The sequence below is a fragment of the Candida metapsilosis genome, assembly GCF_017655625.1.
Source record: "Candida metapsilosis strain BP57 chromosome Unknown scaffold4, whole genome shotgun sequence".
Classification (NCBI taxonomy): Eukaryota; Fungi; Ascomycota; class Pichiomycetes; order Serinales; family Debaryomycetaceae; genus Lodderomyces; species Lodderomyces metapsilosis.
Window position 1 is genome coordinate 494,594 of NW_027138162.1, and position 23,053 is coordinate 517,646.

A 23,053-nucleotide genomic window follows, 5' to 3' on the forward strand; every position below is an offset into this window, starting at 1 on the left:
CATGAAATCACATTGTAGATATTTATTTAAGCTTTAGCTTTATCACTTTCAACTAACCATTTTGGAGGAACTGCTCTGATACCCTTTTGAACCTCTGGCAAAGCTTCCAAAGCATCATGCCATTTACCCAACAATGGCCATTGATGAATATCGATATCTAAAGCTTTCAAACGATAAGCCCAACCAAACAAGGCAAAATCAGCAACAGTATAACGATCACCAACCAAGTACTTGCCATCATTTGCTTTATTTCTTGACAAGATATCTTCATAGACGCCATAGATTCTCTTTACATCAGTAGTGTATCTATTGATTCCATATGGAACCTTTTCAGGAGCATACAAGATGAAATGATTAGCTTGGCCTTGAATTGGACCATTTTCACTCACTTGGAAAATCAAGTATTCCAAAGTCTTGTAGTACTCAGCAGAACCAAATGGATAACTAAACTTGTGTTCTTTATCATAAGTATCAGCAAGATATTGCAAAATTGTACCAGTTTGACTCAAAACTAAACCACCGGGAGCGAAATTTGGATCTTCAATTGTTGGGATACGTCCATTAGGATTCAATTTGACAAACCAGTCCGATTTGGATTCGTTTTTGCCAATGTCAACTGGAATTGCATCGTATTTAAGGCCAAGGAATTCTAAAAAGATTGATACCTTGAATCCATTGGGAGTGCCCCATGTGTATAATTTGATAGCTTGAGACATGACTTGAAGGAGCGATTGGGTTGAATGGGTTTTGTTCTTGTTAGATTATACGAGAAACTTTATTGAGATAAGTTGAGATACTTTCAAATTGTTGAGTAATGTTTGACAATTGTTTTCTTCCTTTAAAACTGTGGCGCATAACTAAAAAACCGGGAAATCAAAGGGTTGAGGTTTATATGCAGTACTACAATTTTAGAATTGGAGAGTATAAATAGAGAGCCATTAATCTCCTCCTTGCTTTTCTTTTGTTTTTTTCTTTCACTCTTACCATTTAAATTTACCAGGGAATATTGAAGCCATGTACATTTTAGGAAATGTCTGATAATTGTGATAACCTTTATAAGATGATGGCGTTGAAAGAATGTAGTTCACCGGATGAGCGTTTTGTCTATCGTTGAAACTTTTACTTTTCTTTAAAGGAAATAACCATGTATGAGTTTGTCATTGAAAACATTTGAAAACATGATTCATTACAGTTAGAGAAAAGGTGTCATATATTTGATATGATTAGGTTGACTGGATTGGGTATTAATCAAAAGGATGATGATTTTGAATTTTGATTAATATCTAAAAGTGACCCTTTTGTTAATTAACTATATGTCTTAGTTTCGGAGGGATTTACGAACCCATTTATATCATTTATTTATCTAGGAGCACAATCCTGATCTTTCTTGGCTCTAAGGTTTACGTATAGCTAGCACTGCTTTAACAGCATATCGAAGAAGTGGATGCAGGAGCTCTAAACCAACTGAGCTACACTATCGTGAGTTGACCCATTGCATTCGGTACTTTTCGAAGAACATGGATATAGGTTTAGATTTCAAACATAAAAACTGCTGAAGTGGTCGTTTTTTAGAGATTGGTTTAAATCTTTTGGCTGTGTTTCCAATTGGTTTATACAATCTAATTAAGAATAAATTTTGTTTAAAGTTTGTGTGTAATACAGGTTTAATGTAGAGCTTGTTTTCCACCTCTCTATTAGTTTCATCACCAACTGTTTGCAAGCTTTTGGTGTGTTGAACTCTGATCTCTGCACGATTTCATAGTTTCCAAGTAGCTTTCATCTTTTGTTGAGCAATCAGTTGCAAAAGTCGGTCATTCGACTTTTGTGTTGCTGATAGGACTTTTGTTGGGTAACATGGTATAAGTAACATGCACTAGCTTGAACAAAAGGGGGTGACAGAGGTTACGTGTAACAAGAAACACAAAACCAAAAGTGGAAAATGAAATTTATCAAATGTGTTGCATGTAGAGCACCAAGATCCGTCTCTATGTATAACTTTTTCCCATGCGTTCAAATGCTTGTAGATTGGAATACTGGAAGGCGGTGGCTACTAATTATTTATGTAGCTATCACTAGAATAGGTGGTTAGCAAAACCCATTCGAGATATGAGATACGTAACATTTTCACACAGTCCCCAAAACCACCTTCATCATTTTGTGGTATCGTAAAATGTTTTACACCGTTGCGTACGGACCAGACCCCTCCTTGTTATTTGTCTCACAAACTCCCGCTACAACTCCAAAATGTAAAACAATCACCGCATTGAGACCGGCAACCCCACACCGCTCCTTTCTTACACTGTTAAGAGTTTTTTCATTCTTTGTATAAATAGAGAGGAAAATTCCCATTTTACTGCCCTCACAAATATAAATTACTCATTCTTGAAAAGGGTGCAAAGCTTGGATGACCTCTCTTCGTTGTTGATGGTTGTCGTGTGAAATTCCGTCGTGGGTAAATCGGAGGTCAACAAAAAACAACTTAACAATCCATTATCTGCTACAGCTTCTTTAAAGGAAACAATCATGTTGCAATTGATACATGATTGACTTACAGTTAGGGAAGTGATTAAAAGGTGCTTATCAAACACTTAAGTGTTTGATTTGCATCTTATTTATACTTAGCAGCAATGTGTTGAAAGTTTAGTTTCTACCATGATAGTTTATGTGTGTCAAAATGGTTAACATATTTAAATTTGCAACACTTAAAATTATGCGACATTCAAAATGTTACGTAGTAACAACCAGAATGACCTGCTGAATTCAGCTCCATATGTGTTCCATTCTGTTATTAAATTTGTGTCAAACTATAATATATGTTGTTAAATTATTGTGTGTAACTGATATTCAATGTAGAATTTATAACTTTATACTTTTTACACTTAGGAGATTATGGGTTCCACTAAGCATCCATAGATAGACTTGATACTCTATTAAAGTCTGTAAGGACCATAATAATCACGGTAAGGATTACGTAAGACGAAAGACTTTTGGCGACATCCAATTGACGGAGGGAATTTCAAGTATCAGCAGTCTAGACATCAGAGACAGAAAAGATACAGGAATACTGGCTATACCTATTATCAGTAGCCTACGGAGTAAAGTTTCCGTTGTGAATGGGGTAGAAACTTTACTTTTCTAGTCACCTGAAAAGTATAAATTGAGTTCAATTCTCCACATTTCGTTATTTCCATTTTCTTACTTTCTTCCTTTCCTTGCTTTCTTTGGCAACTGATTGTTTCAATAGCTGATGAAGATGTCGTTACTGTTCTTTGAATGTAATCACCATCCTTGATTACCTGATGGTGTATTACACTCGGAGAAATTAGTGTGACTTTTACAATATATTTATTAACGACTATGCTTTCTAAAGTTGGCTGGGATCGATATAAAGTAGAGTCAGCTTTTCCAACAGCTATTGATATTTGCCACAGGTCTAGGGCTAGGAAGAATCTGAATTATCGTGGTAAACGATTTCAAAGAGCTTCAACTTGTTTTCTTAAGTAATTTATTGATAAATACCAAGATAAAGAATACATATATTGTGGGTATATTATCATTGACTCTAACGAAAGAACACGTAGAAATAAAACTGTCGCTCATAAACACACTTTTAAACCTTCGTAAATCCTATTAGATTTGAAGTACTTGAAACTAAAATCATCATCTAATGTAGTATTGATAGTAATTACAATCTCAAAATATTGAAAGCAACTGTTGTATAGATATGCTAATGTAAAGAATTTGTATTGTTAGAGAATTTCTCTTATCTTAGTCAAGATGGATGGAGAAGATAAGAGCTGGAGAGGGACATCTTCATCCTGAAGAGTTTACAGTGGCTGAACTTTAAAGACCTTATGACAGTGGATGCGGATAAGACAGTGGGCAATGCTCTATGGGCATTCGAGGCGAGAACACTTCTCAAAAGGCTTTTGATATAATCGGTCGGAGTTTCCAAAGTAAACGTTTACAAAGCATAAGCTTATTTCTTTTCCACACGAACTGAGAAGGGGTATAGAATTGGTGACTGTAGAGAACAATAATCTGTCAAAAAAAAAAAAAAGCTGTACCTACTCACATCTTCCTAGCGCAAATGTTTTCCCGATCCTTTACATTCTTTCCCCTTGCACTGATCGTCTAGTATAACGATGGTTTACTTTTAGACTCTTTAGTTTAGAAAGACCCCATAATTCGGATAATCATGGGTAAGCATAATGCAGCCGAGAGACTAAAAAAAATATGGTCTCAAGTACACTCGTGTAAACCCTGTTTTGGAAGGACCGACGTTTCCAATCTTCGTCTGACCAATGTGGTTATACTACAGCCGTGAAAGTGCCGTAACCTCTACTCCATTTGGTGTTTAAAAAACCAGCATCCCCACGAAATCTTGGTATAAAACAATGTAAAGTGTACAAAGCGCATATATAATAAAAGTGTGCACAATGAACCCCACAATTCAGAATATTTTTAACAATTTTTCTCTATTTTCTATTCATTTCTATTTCTATCAATTTATTTCAGACAGACACTAAAATAATAGAATTCTTTATCCTATATACAGGATCCACCATAGTTAACTCAACTTTTTTGTGCCCATTAACACTACCTTTTTTCCATTCTATTGTCGTATAAAATTATCAGACACTCTTTATTTCTACCCCAGAGAGCGGACAAAAAAAAATAAAAGTTTAAAGACTCCGTTACCCATTCATAGCTTCTTTTTGGTCAGGTAAAAAAAAGAAAGAATCTAATCTTTCTACTTGTTGCTGAAACATACAAAGTTTAGTTCAGAAAAGACTACCATCTATTCACCTACAACATATTCACTCAACACTATTCCTCGCAATTGGCATACCATTTCCCAAAGGTATACCCTTGAACCACGCTTCTTACTACCCTGGACAAAATAAAAAAAAAAGTCTTTCAATTTTTCGTTGGGTTCAGACAGGAAAAAAAAAAAAAAAGAAGTTAAAAATTCGCTTTTCTTCCGAGTCACACAACAAAAAAAAAAATTCAATTCACCCCAGACTGATAGAACTCAGCCTTACACAGATCTAAGTACGAGAATACTCATTAAACTACACTACTACTGTTACCTACACTATCTCGAACATTGCAATCTCCTTTTATCTCCGTTTATATTTGTCGTTCCGCGATTTTGATAAAACACGTTTACAAAAAGAGAGACAAAAAAAAAAAAAGAATCCGAAAAATAAAGGCCACACAAACGACGTCCTTTTTGAGATTTTGAATGATTTCGACTTTCAACAATACAGCATACATGAATACAACTAGTATTGGTCTTAGGAGCGATTCCACATCCTCTTCTTTGAATCAGATTCCTGATGATGGCAGGCTGGGGGACCCTACCCCACTGAGTGCAAATTCAACTCCCAACTCGAATGAAACTGACAACAACAATAGCAACACCAAAACAACAAACAAGAGAGCGAAAAACATTCCAATGGAACTAACAGCTTATGGTACCACCCCTTCGGGTAAGCCCCGTTTATTTGTTTGTCAAATTTGCACTCGTGCATTTGCAAGATTGGAACATTTGAGGCGACATGAGAGATCTCATACAAAGGAAAAACCATTTAGTTGTGGAGTTTGTCAACGGAAATTTAGTCGAAGAGACTTGCTACTACGTCATGCACAGAAGCTACACGCTGGTTGCACCGATGCAATTACTAGACTTAGGCGTAAGTCTATAAAACTGAAAGAAGATGAAGGAGACGACGAGTCTACTTCGACACCACAAGCCACAACAAAAGTTAAAAGTGAACCTGTTGAATTCAATTTGAACTTGTTTGACTCAAAGGCGAATACTACTAAATCAAAGGTGCTGAAGGCAAAACGCAACTCTATCCTGCTGCAACAATCAAGTGGAACTACAGTGACACCTGCCTCATCTACATCATCGTCAAACAATGTTACCCGGAAAAGTTCTAATCTGGCAAGTTTGAAAAGGCAAATGCTCGAACACAAAAGACATACACCAGATTTCACTGCTACTTCGGGCATCTCCGTGGCTCCAGCAAGGTCCGCAAGAAGAACATCTTTCTCAGCACAATCAGGAGCAAACTATGCAGTCAATATCCCAGAGTTCAATGATTCATATCCACAGAGTGATAATGTTGAATTCTCCACTCCTCAATTTCTACCATCGAGCACTGCTGATGAAATGAGTTGGCTAGAAAATCTTGCTCACATTCCTGGGTTGTCCGACACTTCCAACATTGTGAAAATGCAGCGGGCAAGTTCTATAACGTCTGGTATAAATGGATATCCTACACCACCGGTAAATGTTAGTCATCATGGATCGTTTTCAAATGCTTCACATTATACGCCAATGGTCCCAAGTGGGACAGTTGATAGTATTGATAGTACTAATTCACAGTTTGATGGAGGTTATATGATGCCCACGGTTACATTGACGAGTCAAGAAATACAAAATGGTGTCAATGCGCATCACCAGCAGCAGCAGCAGCAACAACAACAGCAGCAACAACAGCAGCAACAGCAGCAGCAACAACAACAGCAGCAACAACAACAGCAGCAGCAGCAGCAACATTCACAAACACAACTACAACAGCCGCAACCCAACCCTCCAGTTCAATCCGATCAACAGACCTTTCACCATTCTGCTCAGCTCGACAAGTACTTAGACGGATCAGGCTATTCCTTCTACGACATTCCAGATGACGTGCTAGATCAAGCATTACATGTTGACCCATCCTCGCATATCCGTGTCTTGACACCTATTTTACAAGAACCTGATGAAGATTGTCCACCTAGCAAACCGGACGAAAGTGTTAATAACGAATGGAACTTCTTGAATGATATTGAAGGGTTATCGCATGAGATTGACATTGGAGCCAAGTTTATGCCTGGTGGATACTCTTTTTATGGAGACCAAATATCTGCTAGCTCTTCAGGTGTTGATGGTAGCTCACCTGCCAATTTGAGGTCCCCACCTAAAGCCGGCAGCAGTTCTCAACAGAGTGGATTGAATTCAGTCATTGAAAACACCATTGATCAGCATGCTCTACTAGGTATGACTAATTCTACAACCTCACCTCAACGAGAACTCTTGGAACGTATGCCAAAGATGAGATTAGGCAATTATTCAAAAAACAAGATGTTCACCAACCACATGCGCCAGCTAATCAATCGCGCTTTGAACAAATATCCTATAAGTGGCATCTCAACACCCGTAATACCGTCAAATGAGAAGTTGGAATCATTTCTCAGCCGATTTGTTGAAGATTTCTTGACTCACTTCCCATTTATTCATGTGTCAAAGTTGAATGAATATGAGATTATGAGTATGGCTTCCGATGAAGATGAATCTAATGAAAGTGCTAGAGTTTGTTTACCATTGTTAACTGCCACTATTGGTGCATTGTTAGCCAATAGCAAAAGTGATTCAGAACATTTGTATGAAGCTTCAAGAAGGGCCATTCACATTTATTTGGAAAGTAGGAAAAATCCAACTCAAGGGAAAACAAATGAAGGGGCAGTAAGAAACCCTCTTTGGCTTATACAATCACTTACATTATCGGTGACGTACGGTTTGTTTTCCGACAACCCAAATAATGTATTCATCGTTATGAGACAATTGAATGCGTTAAACTCACTTGTGAAGACGTCCATAAAGGCCAATGAACCAATATTGTTTTCAATCCATGGTGAAGACAAGATGATTTACGATAAGTTGTTCGATCCTAATAGGAAACGTGCCGAGGAGGTGTCGTTGTTTTCCAATACTTTAAGCGACGAGTTAAAGTTTAAGAACTTGATCAATTTGCAATCGCAAAATCGAATTGTCTACATTATTTATCGATTGACGAATTTCCTTTCCATGTTGTATAATGTCCCCTTGACATTGTCAGCTAATGATTTAGATGAATTGGTTGTACCTAATCGAAACGATGAACATTTATGGAGCTTTAAAAACTATCAAGAGTTTCAAGAGAATTGTTCAATCAATGGTGAATCATTATCGAGGTATTCTCAAACGAGCAACATCAAGTTTAAAGAGTTGTTGCTTACCATTTCCAAATCTGCTAATCCTAGCGTTCCAGTAAACGGAGACATTGATCGTTCAATCTCATTCAGTCTTGATCAATTGGGTAAATGTGGATTTACTTCTTTGGTACATGGAATTTATGAAATCAAGCAGTATAAAGAAATGGCTAAAGTAGATGCATTTAAAGTTTTGGATGATATAAGTGTTCATTTCCCTCGTTATGATAAGCATAGGTTGGCAAAAGATTGCGAACGAACTGATTATCTAATTTTGAATAATTTTGCCAAGATTTCCACTGTGTTGAATATCAAATTCATCAAGGATCAATTGTGGCTCAAGACGTATCAGGATTTGGTTGACAATTTCGATTATGTGTTTGATAACTTTCCTAGCGCGGGTAATGACAATATTGATGTTGATTATTTAAGAGTTGCCGATTGTTGTGTTGAGTTGGTCAAGTTGCTTTCTTTTGAAACTACAGGAGGAGAAGTTGGAAATACAAGCCAGCAAGTGCATCATCAAACGGCACAAACTCATCTGCACGAATCGGAAATACTAGGACAAGCTCCATTTAGTACTGATTTTGGCTATTTGGATAACACGTCGAATTCATTTGTGGATGACCATAGTTTTCTTCAAAACGCTGCGTCTCCTCCTCCATCAAGCAAGATCAATCAATTGTCGTCCAAATTTGAACCTACAAATGATTTAGTTCACGCACAGGTGTTGTTCCATGTCTTCAACACCATGGCTTTGTTTTCAATATACTTGATCAGACGTAAATCATTGCTTCGCAAACAAGGCTTATCTCATGACCCAATACAACTTGAATGGATGATGCAATTTTCCACCAAGTTGCAACTGATGTCGAAGCTCGTTGATCAACTTGAACAGCAGTTGGTTGAACGTGGGTGTAAGTTAGACAGTAACGATGGTGGCGTGGGTAATGCGGGCATTACTACTAATCCATCACCTGGGCAAACTGGCAGCGTCGGCGGCGGCGGCAGTGACAGCGGTAGGAATTTACAAACTCAAGTGAAGATGGAACAAAATTGGTCTCCCACATCGTACATGATCAGTGGAGGAGGAGGAGGGTCTCCTGGAGGTACAGATGGTGACAGTTTAGAAGCTGATTTACAAAAGACATTGCGGATTTTAAATGTTGGTGAAATGGTGTTGAATTATTTATATGAATGTCAATTGAGAATATTCATTTTGAAGAAATTGGCAATGAATTTACTGATGATGAAACAATACGTGGTTGAAAATAAAGATAAACTAGTAGAGTAAAATGAGGAAATTGGTTGTTGGAATAAATAAAGTATATATTATTTATGTAATAAAGGTGAAAAATTCGTATTTATTGACACACACACACACAGTCTATATAGCCTTTATCCTAATGTCCTTGCATCGTACAAGAAATCATTTAGTCCAACATTGTACATAAATTCATCCAACAGATCTTCACCCGATTTCAGTAAACTACCAGAAGAATTATGCCCGGCTTTGGCAATATCTCCAACTGCACCATTTGAACTTCCGCCAACAGGTACGCTTCCAGGCTGCGATTCGTTTCTTTGTCGAGGATTCAGCAACGGTCCCGGTGGCAGTAGCTGCGACTGCGATGACACCAGTCGTTGTTGCACCAAGCCAAGCTGTTGGTTATACAAGTTGGAACCCGTAGCGTCTAAATTAGTAGCGCCAAATGTCGTTTGAGAATAGGGATTGCCACCACTAAACTCCTTCAATGGGTACCGTGATCCACCACCATCTCTTTGATTAGGGGCCAAGTTTGAGCCCATTGTTGCCATTGGTAACAACAAAGTTTCAAAATTTTCCATAAAATTGTCATAATCCTTATTGAAAATATCATGAGGTGGGAAACGTTCTTCGGTAGTTGATGACGACGATGTAGGTGTTTTTGTTAAATCATGTGACAGAGTCGGTGATGTGTCTGATAATTTATGCAAAGGCAGATGCTGCAGTAATTGCAGTAGTTGTCGTTGCATGGTATGGCTAGGGTAGGGGAGTTGGTCATTAGGCTGATTGAACAGTGGAGGTTGAGGTAATTGCTCTTTTCTGACTTCGTTTCGTGACTGCACCAATTGAGGGGTTTCCTTATTATGTACGTCCTTCTTTTGCCTTTTCCTTTGTCTAGAATGCTTTTTATTTCCATTAATATCGAGATTAAATTTCTTCATCAAGGCAATCTGCATTTGATTCATAATGAAGTAATACCTTGTTGCCATTATATTAGTTTTGGAATAAAATTGCAAGATTCGTTTGGCCGAGTTTAAGTGAATCATCATTTGAGAAGTAGTAATTGTGTCGTCTTTGTAATCACTGGATTCCAAAAACAATGTAGTCAATCCAAGTATTAATGATGCGAACAATACTGTGGATATCATAGCATTAGACTCAACTCGTTCTGGCAAAGATTTGGTATAATTAATATAACAGTCCATCATCTGAATAATCAAAGTTGAAGCTTTTATTGCAGCTTGACAAAAATTACAAATGGCAGCTTCTTGGCGTCCCTTTGGCTTGTTAAATACTTTTGTCTTTCCCAGCTTGAAAATAATGTACATAAAAAATGGTCGGGATAATAAAATGACGGCATACAAGTGCGACAAGTGAATCAACAATAATGAGATTTTACGATCACCAAACGCACCAGAGGATTTTAATTCACCATCATCTTTGACTGCTTTATCCATTTGTAACTCTTCAGGTAAATTCAACGCCCACTGCTTCAATTCAACAGCCATTTTTTCAGCTTTAAAGGTATTGACAATACCATTCATGTAAAATTCCCGAATTATTCTGCCAGAGATCTTTGAAACTTTTGTCGTTTCAATCAATGCCCTCAAACTGAAATTTTCAACTGGTTCACCTTTGGCATTCAACTCAAAAATATCAGTAGTGTCGAAATCATCCCAGTCGTAATCATCAATAAGTAAAGGACGACCCAATGTAATTGATGTTATACGATCCAACACGTATAAACTCTTGTACAATTTTCTTCTGTGTCTAACATATCCCTTGTCGGAGAATGATTCATTAATAAATTTCCGATGAAGACCCAACCCTTGAGCATTTCTCACTGCAATACCTAGTATCAACCATGCAGTACTACGTTGGTGGGTTGACGAATAGTAAAAAAATGCAAGAGCCATAGCTTCAGAAATCCACAATTTTCCGAGATTCATATACTTTCTCGCCAAATGGATTCCAAATTCAAAATATTCTGACGACTTCATTTGTGGTGATTCCAAATCTTGGCAAATTGGATCACCTACAATTTCAGCATACAAAAGTCCCACACCAATCATTATGTTGATCAATGAGATTTGATCAACTGAACATTCACCATAGTTGTCATAGATTGGGGTGATAACGGTTCTCTCAAAGTGCTTCATATCGAATATATAACATGCTTCATTGATATTGATGTAAAGCAATCTTAAAATCCTTTTTAAACATCCACGACTCGGTAGGGCCATTTGTACAACTTCTTGAGCTTCTTCAGCGTCGTCAAATATCTCCAAAGAGTCACGTTCTTCTGTAAAGTCTGATTCACCAATAGTTTTAGAAAAGATCTTTCTGCATTCAAACAAGAGTGACAATGGGGCTGATTCACCAACATATTTCAAGTTTCCTTCTGCATCAAAAAGTGCACGTCTCAGGTCGGGATCATCTGCCCAGCTGGGTCGTTGGTCAGGGGCCCTTGGGTGCGAATGTAAATGCGAATGTGAATGCGAATGTGAGTGTGAATGTGAATGGGAATGTGAGTTTGAGCGCGACATTGAGGTACTCAGTGGCTTATTGGTGACTGCACCTTCACTTTCATTACTATTTTTATGAGCATGACCAGAATCGGTCTCGTCAATACCACTTCCGCTACTAGTTTCTTGCGACTCTTGGTCTTCCATATCTGATGATGTCTTGTTGTCTTGCGATTCATCACTTCCACCTAGAGGGAAATTTGTCAATGGTTGAAAATGTATAGATGCTTGTGATGGTTTCTTCAACATCTCAAAAGAGTTATTGTCAACTTGATCATTATCGACAACCTTGTGGACAAAATCATTTGATGATGATGATGTAGTGGGGTTGGCTGCTTCTGTTTCTATTTCTATTTCAGTTTCTGTTTCTGCTTTGGCTTTCCTCTTTTTATTCTTTCTTCGTATTGTTCTACGATCAATGATACTGAATACACATTCAATATTCTTTTTCAGACATAGGTTGCAAGGTGCTTTACCACTGCATTTGAATTTTCTCTTTTTGCAGTAGTCACAAGCTCGTGAAACTTTTGTTCGTTTTTCAGGATCAATTGTTTCTGGTGTGTCCATTGTGGTGGCTGTGTGTTAAGAGGTGTCTTTGGTTTTTGTTGTTAGTTTTTGGCAACACGTAGGATTAGTAATAATAAATGATTCTTTATTTTTTTTTTTTTTTTGTTCTGTAAGGGATTGATGTTTGTTGGCTGAATACAAAAAGAAAGAAAGAATAAATGTTTTGAGTATAGTTGATAATGACAGTAGTTAATCAGTTAGTTTTATCTGATAATATTCTATTATATTGATGTGTTGTGTGTTGTGTTAGATTGAGTTTGTTGTTTGTTGCTTGTTTGTTGCTTTGTTGGAATTTTTTTTTTTTTTTTTTTTAATTTATTATTATATTTTATTTTAATTTATATTATCATTTTCTAGAATCGTTAATTGTTAACTGAAAACTATTTATATATATATATATACGTTGTAATATATTCAAGAAAAAAAAAAAAACAGAAAAAAGGTGGGGTAGAGGGGAACAAAGAATATTAGTATTAGTAATAGATATAGTTAAACGTATAACATGAACTTTGTATTATATATATATATCCTATATATTAGGATCAAAGGAAGAGTTTCTTGATTATCTCTCCACTATTCTACTTGGAAGTTATAATAAGGTTTTAACTAATTATTTAAGAAAGGGGTTAAAACTTTAATTTATAACTCCCAACTTAAATCTCACTTAGCTTACTACAAGAAGAAGCAAAAAAAAAACTGGAAAGAGCCCTAGAAAGCTATCATGCCCTACAATAAACAACTTATAAACCGTTATTTATTATATCTCATATTAGTGTCAAAGCAAAAATTGGAAAAGGGGATCTTCAGAATACTTCATTTTTATTTACTTTATTCTTTTTGTTTTTCGGAACATAACTATCTCCGAGAAATGCCGAAAAAAGTAATCTCCGAAAAAATAGATTAATTAATTAATTTAAACCCCAACCGCCCCACTTAGCTGTAAAGACAGTACGAGGCTGTCAGATCTATAGAGCATCCAGTTGATACTCCAATTAATAGCAAAGTGTACAATTGACAACGAAATTTCCTCAAAATCACACAGTCGGAATAGAGACAGACTTTCCGCATACTAATTTTATATATGCATATGTATCTTTGCAATACTAGGCGGGATATCACGGGTATCAGATATTATACCACCCCATGACAAAATTTCAAAAAACACCGAGTGCAAAAACAAAAAAACAATCAAAAATAAGATTGTATAGAGACCACTACACAATAAAACAAACAAAAACAAACCAACACATGTAAATACCTACATAGAATCTATGAAATCAGTAATCAACCCAGCAGTAACCTCTGGTGCTTCCCTTTGAATAAAATGTCCCACTTTAGGAAGTATCTTAACTTGCGCTTTAGGATACAACCCTTTCAACTTTTCCTGTTCCAATCTAGCAAGTTTGGGCGACCTACACCCGTCATCTTCTCCACATATCATAAGAGTAGGCACTTTTTCAAAATCAACCGACCATTCTGATTTCCAATAAGATGAAGGACGAAGAGCATGACGATAATATGACGTAGCCCCATCTACTATTGCATCATTCTTGAATCTCTCTCTAATTTCAGTGAGTTCTTCTTGTGATACTTGATAATTTGGAGCAATGAAATTCCAAAGATACGTCAAATAATCATTTGATTCAGTAAACCTTGGTCTATAAAGCCATGGAAACTGCATAGTTAAAAAATATGACGATTTGTAAATCTGTTCGGGTGCATACCACAACGTTTCCCATAAACTAATATTCATCAAATAAGCAATTGATAATATAACCATTGACTTGATCAACTCAGGATACATGTTTGCCGTCTTGAATGCTACTTTAGCACCCCAATCATGACCAACTAAATGTACTGGTTTATCCAAGCGTGGATTGACTTCATGGATCCACGCTTTGACATCACCAGCAAGGTATGGCAACATGTATTCTTCTTCAGGTCCAGTACTTGACACTTCATATCCTCTCAATGTAGGGGCAATTAGTAAAACTTTTTCCTTGTTAAAATGGGAAAGTAACAATGGCCATATGCTGTTGAAAGTTTTGTTGCTATCAGGGAATCCATGAATGAGTATAATGACTCGGCTAAAATCTTGAGCTTGAATTGCTGATAGAGGCAAGTTGCTCAATGTGGTGAATTCCCTACCCTCATTATGAAGTTTGATAACGTGTTGATTGAGTGACATACTTAGCTAGACTCGTAGTAGAGGAAAAGAAAATATAGAAGATTTGGATGGATATTCTTTGTCTTTTATTAAAGATTGCTCTCATTTGCAGCAACAGTTAAAAAAGGAGAGTAGTCACGTGAGTATTAATAATCAATAATACGCTCTACCAAGTGCTATCAAAAAGAATTACCCCAAGTGGAGAAAGACCGACTCCACAAATCTAATAAGTCCCGTCTCGTACCAAATTTCGATATGAGTGGAGGGGGGAACACCCCATTCGACGAGCGCAATTGAAAAAGCTTAAATGTCAAATACCTCGGACTTGCTTAAAATGGAAGTTGGAAAATCTTAAAAAACTATTGCGCCATGTCTTCTCAAAGCAATTATAAAAGTTGATTTCTAAGACTCAATTTCAAGTTGACTATAAATATGAGCTTTCTTTTACACACACATTATATAAACTAAACCTCACTCCCCACAAAACAAAGTCAATTGAACCCATAACAACAAAACCAAACAAAGCCTCCTTCACTAAAAATGTCTCAAGCTATCAAATTATACACTTTTGGTACCCCCAATGGATTCAAAGTTTCAATCTTTTTAGAATTCCTTGGTCTCAAATACGATGCAATTCCAGTTGACATCACCAAAAATGAATCCAAATCGGATTGGTTTGTCAAGTTGAATCCTAATGGACGTATCCCAACAATTGAAGATCCAAATTTCGCTTCTGGACCGTTAGTCTTGAGTCAAACTGGTGCTATCTTACAATACCTTTCAGATACTTATGACAAGAGTCACAAGTTTAGTTATCCTTATGGTACTGCTGAGTATTACAAGACTTTGGAATACTTGACTTTTCAAGTTAGTGAAAATGGTCCAATTCAAGGCCAAGCTAACCATTTCATCTTGTATGCTCCTGAAAAGGTTCCCTATGGGATCAATAGATATACCACTGATGTGAAAAGGATCTATGGTGTCTATGAAGATATCTTGTCAAGAAATAAAGCAAATGATGGTAAGTACTTGGTTGGTGATCGTTATACTGTTGCTGATTTTGCTTTGTTTGGTTGGGCTGTTGCTTTGAAGGCTTTAGATATTGATATTCATCAATGGCCATTATTGGGTAAATGGCATGACACTTTGTTCAAGTTGCCAGAAGTACAAAAGGGTCTTAGAGCAGTACCAGCAAAATGGTTACTTGGAGATGATGAATAGAGAAACAACACTTTATACAGAAAGAAAAGAAAGGCAAATGTTGTATTAACAATAACATGACGTGTTTAAAACTCTATTAACTATTCACTAAAATAACTCTAGAAATGTAAAAAAATGCTAACTCCTCACCTTCCATGAAATCTAACCAGTAGATTCCTCTTTCATCAAGCCAAACATGCATACACTAAATAAAAAAGGGTAAATGTAATCAACCCACTCATCCAATTATACCAACTTCCATACAATGAAGCAACAAATTGATTATTTTGTCGTATATCCAAATACAACCAATAATAATTGACACATTGGTGAGTATTTGTGTTTATGAGTTGGTATTTGGCATATTGTTGATCAGTGGTTTTATTGTATTGTTGTAGACTTGTGTATGGTTCCGATGGCTCCTCTGATTCTAGTGATGCAAGGTATTGGTTGAGTTGTGATTTGAATTTGATTTGGGATGGCTTGATGGGAGTGGTGGGTGGAGCAGTATCGGCTGTGGAAGGCAAATGTACCTCAACTTGTGGATGATCAACGTTTGAAGATGTATCAAGTTGATCATTTGTCGAAGATACTGCTTTATATTGAGGTGGTGGAGAAGAAGGCACAACAGAAGCACAACTATCATGATGTTTATTCTCAACAACGACAACTTGTGTTTCATCAACCAGTAGACTGACACTCTTTTCATCATTACTCTCAACTAATGAGTCCTGTAACTCATCCAAAGATATTCGTGGTGAACATTCAGTAGTAGTCACGGTATAATCGGGTAGTACTTTTTCCAAACAACATTGACTAAATGAGTCACCACCATCTTGACTCTTGCAAACAACATCTCCTACGAAAATGGTACTGTTGCTGTTGTTGCTGCTTGATCTGCTCCTTGATGGACTTTTCGATTTTACAAATGCAGTGGATTTGTTGACAATGTGGAGTTTGATGACGACATTTTTCCTAAATTTGGTAAACTTGGCCTTAAATTTGAGATAGGTCTTGTTGCTGCTGCTGCTGCTGTGGTTGTTCCTGTTACTGACGAACTTCACCGACGTCGTATTGGAATGTGGTGGTGGTGGTGGAGCTTCCCTAACGCAGTAGTTAGACTGTAGTTGTGGCATATTGTGTGTATGGGTATTAGAATATTTGGTATTTGTGTGTATGCTTTATGTGGCTGATAATAAAGACAGCTTTTTCAATCTCCTCTTCTTCTGTTTTAAACCATAACCATATGCTATGATATCAAAAGGTTGCTAATATATGGGAAAAAGAAAACTGAATCTGTGGCTGAGGGAATCTTTCTTGTATTATATATAATTTGTTGATCAGTGCTTTTTTTCTTTCTTTCTTCGTAATCAGCGGTTAAATCCTTTTGTTTTTTGAATCATCACAAACCTTAAAACAAAAACAAAAAGAGATAGATAATACAAAAAAAAAAAAGAAATTTTTTCTTTTGCTTTTGATTGCACAAAAAGTAGAACATAAATAGTTATACCAAATGTATATATGCAATGCAAATGATGATTCGGATGTACAGGATATTAAACCCGATCTATTTTTAATTCGAGTCTCAATCAGGAGATTCAAAAAAAACATAGAGTTTCAGGGTAAAAAAAGAAGGCTTCTACGTACATAAATTTCTTTACGTGATCTGAGCTTTAGTTAACCGACGGTAGGATGCTCCTTTATCCTCTCCCGCTATATATTCCTATCCGCCCCCAGAGAACACATGAAGCAAAAAAGACAAGAAAAAAGAAAAACTATGCAAGAATATATTTTGAGGTTTTGCGTGCGTACCTGTTGTTATTTAAAAAACTATAAAATACCAGCAATAAACTAGGAAGCTTTCTACCTCTACCGAAAACAATGGCAAGTTGCAAAACACTATTATGACTTCACTGTAGTTACCTTTCGCCTTTTGTATCTCCCCCTTTTTTTCCCGAACGTAGCAAGTTGTATTTCTTTTTTTTTTTTAGTGCAACCTTATTTTCGTATTGGCCGCAGTGGCACCAAAGTTTGTGTAACGTTCACGTAATTTGTATAAGGAAACAACAAAGTTCATTGCATATAGCTTTACTTGCTTATATTGCCGGTGTATTGCTTGCAGTTCTTGCTCATCTCATCTGACAAAATGTGAAATGCCGTTTCAGGTTAAAGGGAAGTGGGGCAGATCTAATGAACAATTGAGTTTACCCCACTAGGTTCTCGTCCAAACGTTTGATTTAATTTTTTTCATAAAGAAAATATTATTATCTTTGTTTTGCTATCAAAACCGAGGAAAGTGAATTTTATCAAACTACGAACGGCTAAAGTACTAGACTCTAGCAGCTTTCTTGCAACAACCGAGCAAGTAGCAAGTTGTATCGAATCTATTTATATAACTCTTTTGATAGCAATTTTATGCAACCTATTATGTGACATGCACAGTTTAAAAAAATGTTAATCTGCAGCGCCTTTTTTTTTCCCACATCCCTTCCTATGCTCTCCTATACAAATAGAGCAACTGCATTACTCAGATTTCATGTTGCAGAAACGCTCTTCTCCTTTACTTTCGGATATACGTGTCTGTTATTCAAAAATATCACAATATACTGATGTTGTAGTTTTTGTTTCTTTCGCGCAAAAAATTATCTCCTTTTCTCCGATTCTTGCAACATCCGAGGCCCTCATAAGAGAGACTTTAGCGGCATGAATCATACAGAGAGATCTCCATGAAACATGATTTACCATGGAGCATACCCATCAACCGTAGCATTTGCTTTCTCCCGTTTTGAAAATTCCCCATTGCTCAAAATATACCTAGGAAATGGTTACGAGCCAACTTTCAATAGATCTCGTGTTCCCCTATTTTTTAAGCGAGTAATCGATGTTGTATCGCCTTTCATTACTTTTGTACTACGTAAGATTTACTACAACTTACGAACATAATTTTGTTTTGCTTGGCATTTCATAATGTGGGAATTTGCGCTTTGATGCAAATTTCGCGCATCTTAAATTTACGAAAAAGTCATATGTATAGCAATTTTATCACAGACTAATTCAAGACCATTATGATTATAACAGAGAATAAATACAACTACAATAATTTTGAGATCAGCCTCATACAAGTACAAAAGACACTTTAATCGTATATTTAAAAGTAAGAAAACTCAAGGGAAAGTGGCAAAAGCAAAAACTTTGTCGAAAAACTCTTCTTATTAAAAGATTTTGAAAATCGCTATCAGAGTAGACTTGTTCACAAGCTGAGGGCTAGGCGGCGGGAAACCTGTTCAGAAAAACTATATTCACTATCTTGCTTATTCTGGCTAAAGCAGGACAGTGTCGTCTTGACAAGTATACCCCTTTCCCTCAAATTAAGCAAACAGCATGAGATAAAAGGGTAAGATGCCAAGTTTTTTCATTTGTCCAATTGTAAATATCAAATCATTTGATTCTCTATTTCACTAGAAAAAATTAATGATTGTTACCCTTGAGCAAAAGCTTTCAAAAGCGAACTGTCTTTTTGCAAGATTGTGAAAATATCAATGGAGCAAAATGCAATTCGAAGAAGAGTTCACAGGTGAATGAAATAACCAAAGGAGGTGGATTTTGTTTTTCAGGGCAGTTAATTAATACCTTTATGGAAAAGAAGCAAACTATTTATACTTTTTTTCTTTTATATATAGTTACTTCTGTAGTATTTGTTGATGATTCTTTCGATATGTTTAGGGGAAAACATTAGTTTTCTTCTTTTAAATTGTGGGGTATAATGAGGAGTAATATTTCTTGCAACACATACTACACACTTTAAGTTTCTTATGATATGTTTTATATGCAAAACTGAGGCGGTTTAAATAGAGAAAAAAAAGAATGACCAACTTTCCACCCATCTTCCCGCCTTTATCATAACAAAGACATAGATATCAAAGGTTTATGACTTTACTGTATCTCAATTTTACTAGCACAAATTTTTTAAAAACTCGTTATTAATGTCAATCATAAATGAAAGTAAACATTTTAGTTACTTAAATTAGAACTAGTCTAGGTTATGGCAATAGGTGCGAACAACTCACCATGTATACGATACCTCTTCTTCCACTATATTGTTCTTAGTACGCATAAAGAAACCTTCTCACCACGAAAGACATTCAATTAAGCAACACTAGTGGATAAGTTTGAAGAGGTAGGATAGGGTCTACATTCATGTTTATAAACACAATTTAGTCACAATTTATTACTATACTTTCTTCAAATAGTATACATACCTTTATTATATGACCGAACTTCAAGACTCTCTAAAAAATGGAGAAAGCAACTAGCATCATAAACACTGTAAGCCAAGTGGAAAAACAACAATAAATGAATCAAATCCAAAGCTCATTTAATCCAACTGTTTAAAAAAAAACACCTCAATTTATCCAACTTTAAAACTCAATCATTCAAATTACTTTTGGTGATAAATGATTGTTACCTTTGAATAAAAAGAATAAAGATTTTTTGATTATAACAAGCAATTAAAAAATAAATGAACTGAAAACTCACGGCACTTTAATACTGTTACTCACAAACCACTTGGTCAAGGCATAGACTTATTATTAGGAGAAAAGAAAACCACAATTATAGTTGGATTTAGTTTTCTATTTATACTAAAAATATTCTAAATGGAATCTACTTTAAATACAATGTATTGCTGAAACGTAAAACTTTGATATGTTGTTGTTGAAGTGTCACATGATAGCTATTGTGTAAATTGGTCTACATGCAGTACATTTACCGCCTCACGTCAGTACTCATAATCTTTCTTTTGATATGCCTTTATGGTAAAGTAAAAGATTCTACAGTATTCTAAAAGAAAAAGTAGCATAAAAAAAAAAATACAGATAAGCACAGTAAAATTGAGCACCTTTTTGACGATTCAAATTGAGAGGTGAAACGTAGTCTTTAGTTGTCCTTCATAGCATCAAGCGCTCCAGTTAATGCTCAAGATAAGCTGTAGAAGATTAGAGAAGTTCTATAAAGATAGTCTACGAACTTTGGAATACAACCTTTTACTGTGTATATTTAACTATGAGGAATGAAGGATTGTACGTACCTATCCAGGGATAACCTAGAAATGTTTCATAGCTTTCAAACATTATGGACAAAACCAACCAGCAATTTGACTCAGCCCGGTAGAAGAAGCAATAGATGAGGCTTTCGCGTAGAATGATACTTCAGCCAATAGTGGTCTCTAAATGTATTGATCTTGGTGGTTATAAGCCATTTACAATCAATACACTTGAGGAACCGTTGATGGATTGATGCCTCCAAATGTAATTTAAGCACCGCAAACATTTCACTTCAATATTCGATATGCAATTTTTTGCTTTGATGGTGATTACCTTTGAAGACTTATCAGCTGTAGATTCAATCATTCTGACTTTTGAAGACATAGCAGGAAAATTAGCAAGCCTATATCACAAGTGATTTTTAAAGTAGCATAACCGAGTGAATGAACATAACTCAGGGATCACGAAAGAATAAAGAAGAAGAAAGATACAATGGGGTGTGTATTTTTTTTTTTTGTTTTGCAACACAATTTATATCAACTCTCAATACAGTTGTGATAATGAGCAAAGAAATATTTAGACACTAAGGAATATAGTGAGAGAGTGATAAGGTGCTACCGTACTTGATGATCAGAGTTAAAATCTCACTCCACATCGAAGATATCTCATCACAAACACTTGTTACGAGCTTGCTAGTGTATAAGTAGCAGTAGGAGTCTACAAAGTAATAGTACACGACACTTTAACTTATTTATATTAAATGATGAGATACACTCTAATGTTATGCAAAACGTAGCAAACTAAAGCCATTTACTCTTTCTTCCACCACTATTCGTGCCATGAATTTGGGCCACAGTAATACAACCAGATCAAACTGAGTGGTTTTTTGATGAATAGTAGTGTTTTGTAAATCCTGATCACATCATAGTTAGAGTTATCTCTGCCTATGATTTCGTGATTAGGATATTACAATCCCACAATTTTTCCTCAATTGTCTTCCATCATATACGTATGCATACCAAATTAGTTGAACATTGTATGATGTAGACCATTCAAAGAAAACAAATCTCCATTCTCAATAACCATAATGGAAACCCCATTTGTTTTTTAAATATCAATACACACAACCATAGTTGAATACAAAAATGTACCGTTAGACGATTTCCCACCGAACAAGGCAAAAAAGAAAAGGAAACGAGAGAAATATCAAACTCTTTTTATATTAAATTGGTTGAAAGTCAGATTTGTGATTTTACGTAATACACTATATACAGGAATATGGTGGTATTTACCCCTTTACTGATACGTATAACATGTAAATGCAATATGCTATATATACCGAGTTTTTACTTTTTTATGCTGTGTGTAGTTATATTTGCCATCAACCACTTTGTATACTATGATATTAGGATATTATTGATTTGGATCTCTTCATGTTCTTGTTGAAACAAAGGGTTTATTTAAATAAAGAGTAAAATGTAAAATTAAACAGATTGATATGATTATATACGGAGTGTAATAAACGTCGACAAATGTAAGCTTGACTTTAGTCTAGAAGTATCTCATGTGTATTACTTCAATGTTCATATTCATATGTATTGAAGCATACAAATACAATACTCCTTAATTGTACACTCCTCTTTACTTTACCCCTCTTTTCTTTTTACTCAACAAAATTACTAAAAAAATGAATGACCAAATAACATTAGCTGTTAAAGTATAGTCGTATTGCATGTGATAAAGTATACCACATCAACAGCATTACACTTAAAGACAGTCTTTTTTTTTTATGACCACCAAAAACACACATATATCTGAGAGCTACCAATACCAAAAAGTGTTGAGGACCAATTTACATAGAAATCATAGTAGATACATCACATATGCTTCTGATCTGTGCTATAGAGGTAATTTATATTTACAGTATTTGTTATTACACCTCTTTATTGAATTTTATTTTAAATCACTCTATTTAGGAAGCCTTATAATATTTGATTCACAGATGCTCTAATCCCACAAAAGAACCACATAAAACCATCTCAGAAAGATAGAACGGAAGTAAATGAAAACCCCTTAGAACTAAACTTAAAAAACCTCATAATCAACTTTCCCAATCCCAAAATCCGCTTTCCCAATTTCCAAAATTCGCTTCATATATTGATCAATCTTTGATTAGATGACTCGTCAATACATTTAAACGCATCTCTGAATGGACCTCAAGTTTCTTTCCTCCAATTGTAACTGATCAACACCATGTAGC

The 23,053-nt window shown here is 35.7% G+C and overlaps 6 protein-coding genes across 6 annotated transcripts; 2 read left to right on the forward strand and 4 right to left on the reverse strand. All coding sequences in view use genetic code 12, as the record gives it.

The window, feature by feature from the left end:
• Window positions 1-26: 26 nt before the first annotated feature.
• On the reverse strand, window positions 27-716 carry I9W82_003610 (glutathione S-transferase family protein; the record flags this gene model as incomplete). Its single annotated transcript, XM_067692595.1, has 1 exon — window positions 27-716. One exon carries the CDS (start codon window positions 714-716, stop codon window positions 27-29), a length of 690 nt encoding a protein of 229 aa, XP_067548008.1.
• Window positions 717-5,278: 4,562 nt separating this feature from the next.
• On the forward strand, window positions 5,279-9,319 carry ADR1 (DNA-binding transcription factor; the record flags this gene model as incomplete). The annotated part of the gene is made up of 1 exon (XM_067692596.1): window positions 5,279-9,319. The coding sequence occupies one exon, from the start codon at window positions 5,279-5,281 to the stop codon at window positions 9,317-9,319; it is 4,041 nt and encodes a 1,346-aa protein (XP_067548009.1).
• A 104-nt stretch (window positions 9,320-9,423) lies between these two features.
• On the reverse strand, window positions 9,424-12,384 carry I9W82_003612 (Zn(II)2Cys6 transcription factor; the record flags this gene model as incomplete). The annotated part of the gene is made up of 1 exon (XM_067692597.1): window positions 9,424-12,384. One exon carries the CDS (start codon window positions 12,382-12,384, stop codon window positions 9,424-9,426), a length of 2,961 nt encoding a protein of 986 aa, XP_067548010.1.
• A 1,258-nt stretch (window positions 12,385-13,642) lies between these two features.
• On the reverse strand, window positions 13,643-14,572 carry I9W82_003613 (alpha/beta fold hydrolase; the record flags this gene model as incomplete). The annotated part of the gene is made up of 1 exon (XM_067692598.1): window positions 13,643-14,572. The coding sequence occupies one exon, from the start codon at window positions 14,570-14,572 to the stop codon at window positions 13,643-13,645; it is 930 nt and encodes a 309-aa protein (XP_067548011.1).
• Window positions 14,573-15,091: 519 nt separating this feature from the next.
• Window positions 15,092-15,772, forward strand: I9W82_003614 (glutathione S-transferase family protein; the record flags this gene model as incomplete). Its single annotated transcript, XM_067692599.1, has 1 exon — window positions 15,092-15,772. One exon carries the CDS (start codon window positions 15,092-15,094, stop codon window positions 15,770-15,772), a length of 681 nt encoding a protein of 226 aa, XP_067548012.1.
• A 164-nt stretch (window positions 15,773-15,936) lies between these two features.
• I9W82_003615 (uncharacterized protein) lies at window positions 15,937-16,887 on the reverse strand (the record flags this gene model as incomplete). The annotated part of the gene is made up of 1 exon (XM_067692600.1): window positions 15,937-16,887. One exon carries the CDS (start codon window positions 16,885-16,887, stop codon window positions 15,937-15,939), a length of 951 nt encoding a protein of 316 aa, XP_067548013.1.
• Window positions 16,888-23,053: the final 6,166 nt, after the last annotated feature.